General features: G+C 38.5%; 1 protein-coding gene across 11 annotated transcripts in view; it reads right to left on the minus strand.

Annotated features, from left to right (window-relative positions):
* Nucleotides 1–13,893, minus strand: part of LOC134733471 (uncharacterized) — a 97,317-nt gene that overhangs the window by 59,286 nt on the left and 24,138 nt on the right. For all 11 annotated transcript variants that reach the window (XR_010116951.1, XR_010116950.1, XR_010116949.1 and 8 more), the window contains one exon: nt 8,641–8,762. Coding sequence is in view for 2 of the 11 variants with exons in the window: in XM_063622812.1 (XP_063478882.1) it covers nt 8,641–8,762 (122 nt within the window). In the remaining 9 variants the exon portion in view is untranslated. The remainder of the gene's footprint in view (nt 1–8,640; nt 8,763–13,893) is intronic.

Raw genomic sequence — 13,893 nt, forward strand, 5'->3', positions numbered from 1 at the left:
TCTCAGTTTCCTCATCCATAAAATAACTCCTGGTGTATTCATTGCAGTGGTAGTTGTTAGAATCAGATAGGATGATGGATGTGAAGGTATTTTGTAAAATGTAAATCATTCTGCAGAATTAAGGGAAGACTATTACTTCTAAATGTGAATTTGTAAAGAAACACCGGCTGAAGTAGCTAAGACTTTAACTTGGGGCTGCTCTTGAGCTAACTCAAAGTGGGTGCCAGAGGCAACTTTGGCTTTGCTTTTTATGTAGCCAAAGGGAATGATTCATTAGCTGCTGTTATGAGGCCTATACATGTAGCACCACCTGGGTGTGTGGTCAACAGTGCCAAAGTTATTTGGTCACCGGAATTTGTGGGAAATGCCTGGAGGACATCACTAGTACTTGGTGGGTGGTGATAGAAAACTTCCTTCTGAAGGACGAGATTAGGTCTGATGCTGATATCTTTTAGAAACCCTGTTGAAAGTGAATGAGTGAAAGTTAGAGCATGCCTTCCCCAGGTCCTGGTGAAGAATATCTTACAGCCTGGAATACAGGCAGAGTTGGGTCCATTCTACTCCCAAGGTGCCCCATTGAGGTCTGGATTTGCAACATTATATTGTGATTAGCTTCTGCTTTTGCTCCACCCAATTAACCACAAATTCTTTAACATCAGGGACTGAGTTTTAGGTATTTAATTTTCAGCCTTTGAGGCCTATGAGTGTTGAGTAGGTGCTCAAAAAACCTTTGGTGACTCCAAACGAAAACCAATGGATAAGATATAAGACTAGGTTCTTCATCTTGCAAAGCTTGTGTTCTGATGGCAGAGGCAGATATATGACCAGATATTTATTGAGTGATGTGCTGTGTGTGAGGACAGAAGATTCAGAGAAGACTTTTTGGCAATAGGAGATGACACTTGAGTGGCATTTTAAAGGATGAGAAGGCTGAGCCAGGGGAAGAACGGAGGGAAACATGGTTCAAGAGGTTCCTGTAATATCACACTCTTAATGTGCTTAAATACTGCAAGATATTTTTGCATCAATTTTCTTAATTTTCACAGTAATTCACATGTGAGTAGGATGATTCTTAGTGCCACATTCATAGGTCAGGAAACCAAAATCCAGATAGGTTAAAGGACTTGAATAGGTCACTCAGCAGTGGGAATGTGTAAATTAGAATTCTCTTAACTTTTACTTCTCTGTCATTCACCCCAGAACACATGGCTTTATGTGTTAGTTCATGGACTTCCACTCTCCGTTAGAGCTACTCTTTTGAGTTTATTGGAAGCAGTTTCCAGAGATAATTATAAAATGGGCAAAAAATAAACTGCTTATCAGAGTTTGGAATGGGGAGATTTATATGGTAGCTGATACTTTACTTACAAACAAAAGAAATTCATTGCTTACAATGTAGAGCTCAAGCACAGTAAAGACAAAAGAGTCCAGTTCAAAGTGACATTAACAAGCCCGGGGGGTAAGGGGAGAAGAGCTGATTTTGCCAGTTGTTGCCAAATGTTTGAAACTTAAAAAAAAAACCCTTTTGGATTTGAAAATACTCAAACTTTCTTTTGCAGGACTCTTCTCCTCTATTCCCTTCATTTCTAAATTTAAGAACACTTAAAGAAAAATCAAATCCATGGGATTAGCATACATTTAAATGATACAACAGCATTGTATAAGAGCTACTTAATGTCTAAGAGTCATCATGCCTTTGATCTAAATGAAAGTTCATTTGTCAGCTACAACTCCAAAGTATTATTATTATTTTTTGAGATGGAGTCTTACTCTGTCACCCAGGCTGGAGTGCAGTGGTATGATCTTGGCTCACTGCAACCTCCTCCGCCTCCCAGCCTTACACAATTCTTCTGCCTCAGCCTCCTGAGTAACTGGGATTACAGGCTCATACTACCATGCCCGGCTAATTTTTGTATTTTTAGTAGAGATAGAGTTTCATCATGTTGGCTAAGCTGGTCTCGAACTCCTGACTTCGTGATCCGCCTGTCTTGGCCTCCCAAAGTGCTGGGATTACAGGTATAAATTCTTAACGATCACGGACTTTCTCAGATTAAGTGTGTGTGACCCCAAAGCAGGTCATTTTAATGATCTGGGCCTCAACTTTCTCATTTATAAATTGGGATTTACTAGATTTTCTCTGTGTTCTCCTCCTGCTGCAACATTATGTGGGTCTGGCATTGTGGATATTTCTGGCCCATGAGTGTAGTAAGACTGCCTAGGTTTCATTCTCTGGCTCTGTTATGAAGGAGCTCTCAACTGCTCTTGTTGACTTCAGTTTCCTCATTTACAAAAATGTAGTCATAGCACCTACCTATAGAATGGTTGTTTGATTAAATGGGTTAATACAGGTAAAATGCTGAGGTCAGGATCTGCATCATGGAAAACTTTACAGAAATGAAAACTATTGTTACATACTATCTTCTCTTGACTTTGTGAACAACAATAGTAACTATCATTTACTGAGAGCTTCCCATGTTAGGCAGTTGCTATGAGCTTCACCGACATCATCTCATTTAATCCTCACCATGACCCTATAGTGGTAGGTAATATTTTTATATCCTCTTTTGTAAATGAGGAGACTGAAGCTTAGGACGCTCGCTTCAAGCCATACAGCTAGTAAATGGCAAAGCCAGGAATAAAAGTGACCCTCTGGACTTCAGAGTAGGAATTTTCACCCATTGTGCAATATTACCCCATCTAGGTAAAGGGCTGGGCTCTCTCCAGGGCCAGAGATGGAGACCTGTACTTTGAATCCCTCCTCTGGGCTAGGGCCATAAAATACGATTCAGAATATAATAAGCACCAATCTGAACTGTAGTATAGATTGACATCATTCGTAAATCCTAAATAGTTCTAATTCATTCATCTCATAAAAGTCATCTTCCCTCCTTTAATATTAGCTTATTGATTATTTATGTGTTTCTACTGATTTTTTTCCCCCAGTGATTTTCTGTCTTCTAGTTAAACTTAGCCAACTACTTAAGAACATACCACTGTGGACAAGAAAGATCATTGTAGCACTTTTTGTAATAGTGAAAACAAAAACAAAACCCAGCATATGGCCTTAAATAAATGAAAGTCTATCAGTTATGGTCTACTGTACTGTTGAAAATAAAGAAGTTACTGTATCTATACTCTTCTTAAAGAAGAAAAGTTGTTAACTGTGAATATCCTAAGGTCATGGGGGTCATGGGTTGCCCAGGCACATATTCTTTCAGTCTTCATCTTCAGCCTCATGCCATTCTCTTCCCCTCTCTCTGGACTTCAGTCCTACTGACCTTCCTTCAGTTCTTTAAACATGCCCTACTCCTTCCTGCCTCTGGGCCTTTGCACAGACTTGCCCCTTCTCTATTCCCAAACTTCCTCTCACTTTTTTCTTTTTTGCCTTGCTGATTTCTGTGAATTTCCCAATATTTGGCTCAAACTGCTCTTGTTCAGGAAGGCTAGCTCTTGCTCCACACTCTCATAGCACCTGTCTAATTTTTGGTTTAATGTTTGTCAACCTGCTGGAAGGCAAGCTCCTCAAGGGCCAGAAACTTCTTTTCTGCCATTTTCACCATTCTCTCCCCTGTGCCAAGCACAATAATTTGTATGTTCCCCAATGAAGGAAAAGCTCATAGATCTCTTAAAGGTAAATATTATTTTTTACTCCTAGAGCTGGGTATGACTAATGCATTAGAGCTTAAGAAGATCACAGGGAGGAGTCTGAGGTCCAGGAATCTGCCTTTTTGAACAGTACTCCTATTTGGACCACACTGGCAGACAGTACCTTGAGCAGCATGGTAAATCAGAAAAAAAATTAGACCTTAGAGTTAAGATATGATTTTAACTCCCATTCATGTATTAATTCAAAAAGTATTTTGAGAGCCAGACACTGTGCTGGGTGCTGCAGAGATAGCAAAAGAGGATTCATATTACTGTCTTCAAGAGCTTTATAGTGGGTGGAGAGGCAGGTAAACAGGCAGGTGTGATGCAGTGGACATGTGCTGTGAGAAGGGATGGGGAGGGTATTCTGGGAAGGCAGGGAAGGGGATCCCTAACATCACCTGGGAGGTCAGAAAGGCTTCCCAAGAAAGGGAGAATGAGACTGTGAGCCGATGGAGGAGTTCACCTGGAGAGCAACTCAGTGGGCCAGTGGAGTGCATGCGGGCATGGCTGCTGAGGTAAGTGGTGGGTACATTGCAGGGCAGGGAGCTCACCTGGGCTCCAAGACTCAAGGAGGAGGATTTGGAAGGAGGCATCTCTGAAGGAAGTGAGCCTCCTTAATGGCAGATGTTCTAGATGATTCACAAAATTCTCAAATGTTTGCCTGCTCCCTGTCTCTTAGCTAGATGGAGAGTGGGTGATTACGCCCACTTTCCTGCTTTCTTAAGTCTCATCCTGAAGTTTGAGCATAACATTTTCCCCTGTGTTATTTTAATGAAATTGCAAAGATCAGAGATTAATCCAGCATGATATGTAACGGGCTCAGCAAACACAAAAGCAATAAAGTCAAGACAGTGGGTGACAGCACAGAATTTCGTAAGTATTAAGTTAATTTAGGGCTTTTATATGAAACCCCCCAAAGGTCCTGATAATAAATTCCCATACTCTTTTCCATAGCCACTCCTCCTTTCCCATCCAAAACTTTTCTGGACTTCAAAGTCTCCCACCCCCAGAGGAGCTCTCTGGCCCTTAGCAGGGTTGTGAGGGTGGGAACTGGCTGATTTAGGGCCCTATCCACGTCCCCTTCACAATGAGGGCCGCCTTTTAACTTGGGTCACTGTCCTCTGCGTGAAGGTGCATTTTTAAAACACTCCGAGCCAATGACCCTAGACATTTTGGTCTCTTGTTAATATAGGATAATAAATTTCTGAATTCAGTAATGACAAATAACCCTTCATGAGTTATTAATACTTCATAAAACAAATATCCCAGCTTTTGTTTCGTTTCTGGCTTTCCCTTACTCTCTACCCTTCTGTTGTTCTTTCTCCCAATTTTTTCTTTTCTCTTCCTACATCTGTCTTTTCTCAGTACCTTCATAGTACTAAGTTTGGTTTTGATTGTGAAATTGTTGTTCCAAGTATACAGTTTGCTAATCTACTTTGATAACCTCTTTGAATTTCTAAGTGGGATTTTTTTAAAGGGTTGTTTTTGTTGCAACTGTGCAGCCTTGCTTTAAAGCTTTCTTTCACCATGGAGTTAAAGAGGATTTTATAATACGTAGTTTTTTCTTAACTAAGGCCATTTTTTATCTGCTTGATTTATCTTTTTCATTCTTTATTCCTCCCCTATGCTGTCTTTCCACTTCTCTATCTCCTTTTCCGGTATGATATCTCATTTATCTAGCAGTATCCTCTCTCCCCTTCCCCTCCCTCTTCTGTTTCTTTTCAATTTCTCTTCTCTCTCTCTGGTGTTGATTTTCTCATTGAAAGCTTCAATATTACAAGAGAAAAAAAAGATTCTGATAATTCATTGGAATCTCTACCAGGTCAACTGTGGCTAGAAGCAATAAGAGCTTCTGTGAAGGTTTTGAAAATCGTTTAATACGGTATTTTTAAAGCTTGCAGTAAAAAAGGACAAGCCGAAATTCTTAAGACACACATACACAAATTTCTTGTGCAAAGGAAAATTTCCATTACATAACTAGTTTTGGTTTCATACGTGTTACTTTGCTCGTACAACTCAAATTCTGTGTAAAGATGGGTTCAAGAACACATGCTAAATTTGAACACCAATCTTCTCTCTTGAAACATGTTCATCCTACAAGTTATAGCACTTGCTCTTTTAAGCAGGCATCACTAGCACTTTCCTGCCACTTCTTAACTCTCTGTTTTATAGTCTTCCAGGGAGAAAGGAGCCTGACTGCTTAAGCACCCCTCCAGGCAGGATGGACAGCGGCTCCAAATATCTAACAGATGTCGTGCTGTACCTCAGGATGAATCTATTATTGATTCGGAACTCTTGCTCGGGTAACTTTTGCCAGGTTTCCTTTCACACTTGTGATGAGGAAATGGATTGAACATCAGTAAGGAGACAAGACAATAACAATAAACAGACATGGTTTAGAGCAAGGCAGCAATAACAAAAACAATCCCTGGCCCCCTGACAGTCGCTCTCCTTCCAGCGCCAGGTTGCAAATCACTTTGTTTCCTTCTCCCTGAGCTCACACACATTCAGATACAGGATCTGAAAACTTGCCCAATTTGAGTTCTTGTTCAGGAAATATTTGGATAAGAGAGACAGGACTAAAGAAATTCAGAGTCATCTTGGAGGAAGTTATCAAAAGAGATGGGTGTGTTAGGCCTGGAAAGTGAAAAGGACGACTTAATTCTCCATTCCTGTCTAATCAGAATCACTTGTAGCCTCAAAAGCAGATCCTGATTGCAGTGGACGCCAAAGGCATATTTTCCATGTTCAAAGCAGAATCCATCATATTCTCCCCCTCCTTCCAAGCCTGCAGTCTCTCATCCAATTTACCTAATACATCACTGTCATGTTCATTTTTCTAAAGCTCTCTCCTCTCAACTGCCTTAGATAGTTTCAGGAAGTTGGTGTGATAAAAATATATGAATTAGTTTATCCAACCATTATGTAATGAGTGCCTGCATTAAGGCTACAGAGAGCAATAAGAAACGGTGCTGCCCAATATAGCTGGAAGATGGTAATACAAATTAACACACAAAACAGTGACAAGTGGAGTCAAATGGAGCTATGGAGAAGAAGAGAAGGTATTAACTCAAGGGAGGGAGGGGGCAAGGCTAGGGATTATCATGGAAGGCTTCATGGAGGAGGTGACATTTGAGCTGAATTTCCAAGGGTGAATAGTATTTTTCCAGGCAGACAATGAGACTACTTACACATAGGTGTGGGGGTGTGAGAAATCATGACATTTAATGCAACAGTGAGGAATTCCAGGTCAAAGCACAGGGACCACAGGTGATGTGTGTTGAGGGGGGTTACCTGGTAAGCAGATAGGTAAAATTTTAAAGATGACAAGCCTGATATACCATATGGCCATGGACATTCTTCTATGGGAGAGAGGGACCTATTGATGGATTTTAAGCTAGGGGACCATGCAATCATATTTCTAATTAAGACTCATGTCTTGTGGGTTGGGAAGGAGACAGTGAGCCTGGTGGGGGTGGTGCTGTTTGGAGGCAGCACTGACGTGGGGTACTAGGGAAAAAGTACTGTAGTAAGAGTCCAAGGGGGAATTGATAAGGATTAGGGAGCAATTTCAATGTAAAAGATTGAATAATGATAAATAATAAATCAATGTAGGCCACTAACTTGCTTAAAAACAAAATAAAACAAAACCTTCAGTGATTTCTCGTGACTTACCAAATTAAGCTGAAAATATTTAGCCTGATATTCAACACCCTTAAGAATTTGGGTCCAGTCCATCTTTCTGATTCCATTTCTCAATATTCCTCTGCTGGGAGAAGAAGTGGAGGAATGCTCATTGCTTTCTCTGTGTTTTCCTGATTCCGTGTCATTTCTCAGGCTCTTTGCTCTGCAGTGACAACGCTTCCAACCCTTCTGGCCCAAAGCCTCCCGGGGGCCCACCAATCCACGCTCCTTTGTCATCTCCCTGACTGAATAGAATCTCTCTCTTCTTGGAGATTTCATAGGAACATTAGTTTATCTCCCTTATTTCACGTATTTCTTTGGTGCTTTGTATTGGCTTAATAGTTTTCTCTTTCTTCCAATGCATTTATCAACTAAGATGTAATCTTAGTGAGTACTAGGATTTTCTTATTCATATTTTTATCCCCTTGCATGTCTCACTCCTAGAACTTTGTACAAAACACTTACTTTTTTTTCAAATTTAAGATTTTTACTACAGCTGAATTTCCTCAGTTTCATGAAGTAAAGTGGAGAATTAGAACATTTAGGCAGATAATTCAAATCAAAGTATCTATTTGGCCATGATACCTGGCCATTGCTAAATGAAATCTCATGACAATATTAATTGAGACAAGATTCACTAATTGAGTAAAGAAAAACATATATAAAGTTTTTATACCCCTAAATACCATATTCATCAATAAATCCTAGTTATGTTTGGCACATCACAAAGAAACCAATGGATCATAAAGATATTATTGATAAGATTCTATAAGTTCATATCTTGCTATTAATTTTTTATACCAAATTCTTATTGGCTTTAATGAGAGTTCTGATTTTTTTTCAAAAGACAACCACATAAAAGAAGTTTTAAATAAATTTGTTTTCAGTTCTATAGTGAAGTATATGTAGGTTCAAGTGGAGAAAATTGCTTTGGGACATATTTATAGACCATATATATTTATTCATCTAGGGATATTTGGGTAAAAACTCCCCTCAAAGATCACAAACATGAAACAGTACATGAGTATTTGCATCATTACTATTTTGTTTCTCAATATGATTATTATTATATTTATATAGTATTTATCTTTGAGTGGCAATGAGTACACTTAATTAAAAATCTTTGAAAAATTGTTTCATCTCTACATGGTTCTTAACGATCAAATGTTATCACTATTTAACTGATGTGGAGCCAAAGCACAAAGAAGTGAAGCTAATTCCTGGAGAGAACTTGAGATAACCTGGGGAGTCTGTAAAGATTTTAGCACAGCCTTCAAAGCTCAGTTCTATCCCACTTCCTCCCAATACCTTTGCTTGGCCATTCTGAGTCAGAGTGATCCTCCTGAGTCACTGTTGCATCAGACACGGCTCTTGTGCCGCTCTCTGCTTTGTGTGTGTTGGTCTTGTCTGCCCATTTAGACTTCAAGTTCCTTTAGGGACATGAAAACTCATATTATTAGCTCATTTATTACAATAATTTCGAAAATTACCCCTTGGGATAAAATATGTTAAGCATCTGGTTTATCCTTTCTAGAAACATTTGCTCTAACATTTGTTGAGTACTTAGTATGTGCCAGGTACCAGGGGCAGAGAAAGGAATAATCCATTGCAGTACCTTCTCCAAATCTATGGGTGAGACAGGACAATTACCACAGCTGAAGTCTAGTGAGAAGGTGCTTTTATGGAGAAAAAGACAGGAGTATCTTGGTCCACAGAGAGGGCACTGCTAACAAGCTAGCCACTTACAATCAATAGAACAGAGGCTCAGGAAAGAAAAATAACTTGCCCAGTATAATGGCTCAGTACATGGCAGTTGCAGGATTTAAACCCCAAGTATACAACTTCACAGCCCAGGTTTCCTTTTCGACATCAATTTGTTATCCCGCTTGAACACCTAACTGTGTCTTACCTGTGGGTGTACTCCTCTGCACCTGTACTACAGTTGCCATATATAGGAAACAGTTGTTTTACTGAGTTAATGAGTGAAGGTAATGTAATGTTTCTTACTGCATTTCATGCCAAATTTTAACTTAATGCTAAATGGCTAACTAAAGTATTTGCATGTTTTCAAAGAGAGGTTGGGAGAAGATCAGGAGAGACTATTGCTCTATTTCCCTTTTGCCACTGAAATCGAAAAAAAAAAAAAAGAAAGAAAGAAGGCCACTGTTTAACCCACATGGATAGAAATGGGGTCTGGCAATGAGTGATGGGCAGAAGGCTATTGCAAAGTGAGTGAGTGGACATTGAAAGTGCAGGGTTGGCTGCTTATACCATCTGTCTAATTCAGCTGTTTGCATGGGTTTCAGACAGGAAAGGTTCAAGTGCAGGATGGATTTGCGATATAAATGCCCCATTCTTTATGCCCATTCCTCCATCATTAACCTTCCTACTCAGTCCTCGAAATGAAAAGCCCGGCATCTTCCATCTGCTCCACGTTATTTATGATGATGTCTCTAATTATGTCCAATTGAGTTGCTGTCGATGATTAAAGGTAATAAGTAATAATAACTTGGCCTCATCATTACCACCATTATTATTAGCTCATTGATTGCAATAATTTCTAAAATTACCCCTTGGAATAAAATATGTTAAGCACCTGGTTTATCCTTTTTAGGAACATCTGCTCTAAATGTGTGATAGCGTGGGACTGAACGTGTCTTGCTCCACAAGGAAAGCAAACAGTGTTGACATTGAGAGTCTTGTCTGTGCTGGTATGGATATATTGTGAGATGATGAGAGGAGGAAATAATGATCATGCTCAAGTTCAGTGCTGGAATTATAGAGCTGTTTAAAAAAAAAGGAAGAAAAACAAACACACATACACAACCTGGCATATTCTGTGGCTACTGCAATCTTTACTCCTTCTTTGAAAAGATTCCCACCTTCAGTGTGGCCCTGATCTTTGCCATGGTGGTGCTTCTCCTGATCTGTATAACCAGGATATTGGGTAAGTGGTAACTGGGAGGAATAGGCAGCGAGAGAGATTACAGAGCTACATGTGATAGGGAGGGCAGTGGTCTATAGGAAATCCGTTGAGAAGATCCACTCCCTAACACCATGTTCCTGCTTTGGTTCTGGAAATTTCACCATCGGCCTTTCATTCTTTTTGGTTAAGTGGTCTTCTCAAGACTCCTCTTTGGGAGTGACAGTCTGCCATTGGGGGTTGCACTGCATGTTTATAATGCCTTGGTATGCTTTCCTTTATAACATACTTACCTCTTTATGGGGATGGTAGCCACTGTAGAGAGACACTGAGTTTTCTTACTGGTAAAAGATACTAGGGAAACATTAGCTCTGAGAATAGTATTTAAAACAGTGGCTACCATTTTGGTCAGTGAAAATATAGAACATTTCCATCATCACAGAAAGTGCTATTTTAGAGAGTGCAGTTAGACCTTTAGAAACATTTATTAAGTAAGGATTCGATATGATAAACTTTTGCTGGGTGCTATGAGCTTATTTGTCATAGGCGCCCCCCCACCCCCAAAATTTGAGCAACTGAATCACATGTAATCTATCCCAGCTCTGAAGAACTCAGATACTTATAAATTATAAGATACAAAAACAAGATATAAGTCCTGCCACAGTGGCTCATGCTTGTCATTACAGCACTTTGGGAGGCCAAAATGGGCCTTTGGGGGCTCCTAGACCCTTTGCCATGGTACCTCTGGTTTCTCAGGGATTTTGCATATACATCTTCTGATTGAATTCACTGAGCACAGCTGCAGTGAGCCACGTTCAAGCCACTGTACTCCAGCCTGGGCTACAGAGTGTGACCTTGTCTCAAAGCAACAGCAACCACCAGGATCTATGTCTCTATGTTATCAATATATAAAAAAAATGAATATTTAAAAATGAATTACTTGTTATTTGTTTTCTCATTTACTACTCATAAAAATTCTGAGAGTGGATTATGCCTATTTTATAAATGAATAAGTAGGCCCTGTGAGGCTAGATAACTTACCCAAGGCCACAGAGACTATCTAACATGCCATGTAAGTGGTAGACCCTGTCCGGCCTTTAGAATCCTATTTCAATGCCTTTTTCCAAAATATCCTACATACATACACAGGTGGATATAAATGCATATTTACTCTTTCTATAGAGAATATTATGCTCCAAGTGAACTCAATTGTATCATAATCAGACTAAATGCAAACTATATCTGGGAAATAAAAATAAAAATCCGTGGTGTAAAAACCTTTGAATTATTTTTTAGATCTCTTACACTAGGTCAAAAAATGCAAAACATTTTTAAAATTGATATTAATGGTGACATAAATATTCAATGAGATGAACACAAAATAGATTTTCTAATTTTATAATTTTGTCACATTATGAAATCACAGTGGTGGAGGTTTAATTTCCTTTCTAACATGAAATCTTCATTTCTTCTCTCTGCTTTGACCAGGTCATTAGTTACCTACAGTCAAGTATGGATTTGGCTGCTCTGCCTAGGTCAGGGTGGCTGCCAGACCCCTTGCCATGGTACCTCGGGTTTTTCAGAAACTTTTCATATAAACCTTCTGATTGAATTCACAGAAACTAAGGAATAGATATGTCACTGGTATATAAGTACTTGTGGAACTTCTATGTGGCTCCAGGGGTATGATTTGGCCTTGGCATCTACTCCCTTTAATACTTTCAAGGTCCCTGAAGAATGTCATATTTCAGGAAAGAGTTCTAGTCACGTTGTATCATTAACTTTATGGAGTGTTGTGGAATAACATTTAGTTTGATTCTGATAGAATAAAGGTGCAAATCCACATGCATAATTTAAAATAAAAACCCCTTCTCTGGTACCATATAAATACATACCAGGTGTGAAGGGAGAACTGAAATAGTCTCTGAGGATGCTATCGCAAAGGAGGCCAAGCTTTCTCCATCAGCTACTTTCAGCCCCTGGGGAATTCATGTGAGTAGCTTCCACCATCATATCTGATGTTACTCCTAGAAAATTTTCAGGGATCCCTTTTACTCTCCCTACCCTCTCTTTCTCTGCCATAAATATAAATCAAGAGTGAATTTCTGGAGGTTCAACCTGGAATACCTTGCTTCCTTTATTGGGCTGTGAACCAGAAAGAATGAGGTAAGATACTTACAAAAGTTATTTGTTAGCTTCCAGACTACATTGGTGTAGGGGCATCATTTTTTTATTTGCAGAAGAGTTTAAGCTTCAGCTAAAGAGCCAAACGCTAAGAAACTCACCCCTGCAAAAAAAGCTGTTAGAACTAAAAAACAAATTGAGTAAAGTTGCAGGATATAAAATCAACATATAAAAACAGTGTGTTTCTATCCACTAACAAAAAAAATCCAAAAAGGAAATTAAAAAACAATCTCATTTAAAATAGCATCAAAAAAGCCTTAGATATAAATTTAACCAAGGGGTGAAAGATCTGTACACTGAAAACTATAAAGCACCAATAAAACAAATTAGAGACAAATAAATGAAAATATATCCTATGTTCATAAATTAGAAGAAATAATATTGTTAAAATGTCCATACTACCAAAAGATGTCTAATGATTCAATGCAATCTGTATCAAAATTCCAATGGCATTTTTTTCACAGATATAAAAAACAATTCACAAATTAATATAGAACCACACACACACAAACAGAATAGCCAAAGCAATCCTAAGAAGGACAAAACTTAGAGGCATCACACTTCTTGATTTCAAATTATAATTACAAAGCTGTAGTAGTCAAGCCAGTATGGTACTGACATAGAAAAATACACATAAACCAATGGAACAGAATAGAAGGTCCAGAAATAAACCCGCACATACATGATCAACTAATTTTTGACCAGGGCATCAAGAACGCACAAGGAGAAAAAATAGTCTCTTCGATAAATGGTGTTGGGAAAATTGGTTATCCACAGGAAAACAAAGGAAATTGCACTCTATTTTATACCATACACAAAAATCAACTCAACATTGATTAAAGACTTAAACATAAAATCTGAAACCGTAAAACTCCCAGAAGAAAACATGGGGAAAAAGTCTCTTGACATTGGTTCTGGCAATAATGTTTTGAATATGGCACCAAATGCACAGACAACAGAAGCAAAAAATAAACAAGTAGGATTACATCAAATTAAAAGGCTTCTTCACAGCAAAGGAAACAATCCACAAAATGAAAAATCAATCTGTGGAATGGGAGAAAATATTTGCAAACCATACACCTGATAAAGGGTCAATAACTAAAGTATGCAATGAATTTCTATAACTAAAGGGCAAAAATAAAATAATCCAATTAAAAATAGGGAAAGAACCTGAATAGACATTTCTCCAAAGAAGACATAGAAATGACCAACAGGTGTATGAAAAGGGGCTCAACATTACTAATCATTAGGGACATGCATATCAAAACCACAATGACATATCACCTCACACCTTTAGTATGGCTATTATATAATAGCCATTTTCCATGTTCTCACCAGCACTTGTATATATATATATATATATATATATATATATATACTATATATACAATTGTATATACAATATTGTATATATATACATATATATACAATATTGTATATATATATACATATAT

Source organism: Symphalangus syndactylus, chromosome 18, assembly GCF_028878055.3.
Source record: "Symphalangus syndactylus isolate Jambi chromosome 18, NHGRI_mSymSyn1-v2.1_pri, whole genome shotgun sequence".
NCBI classification, from domain to species: Eukaryota; Metazoa; Chordata; class Mammalia; order Primates; family Hylobatidae; genus Symphalangus; species Symphalangus syndactylus.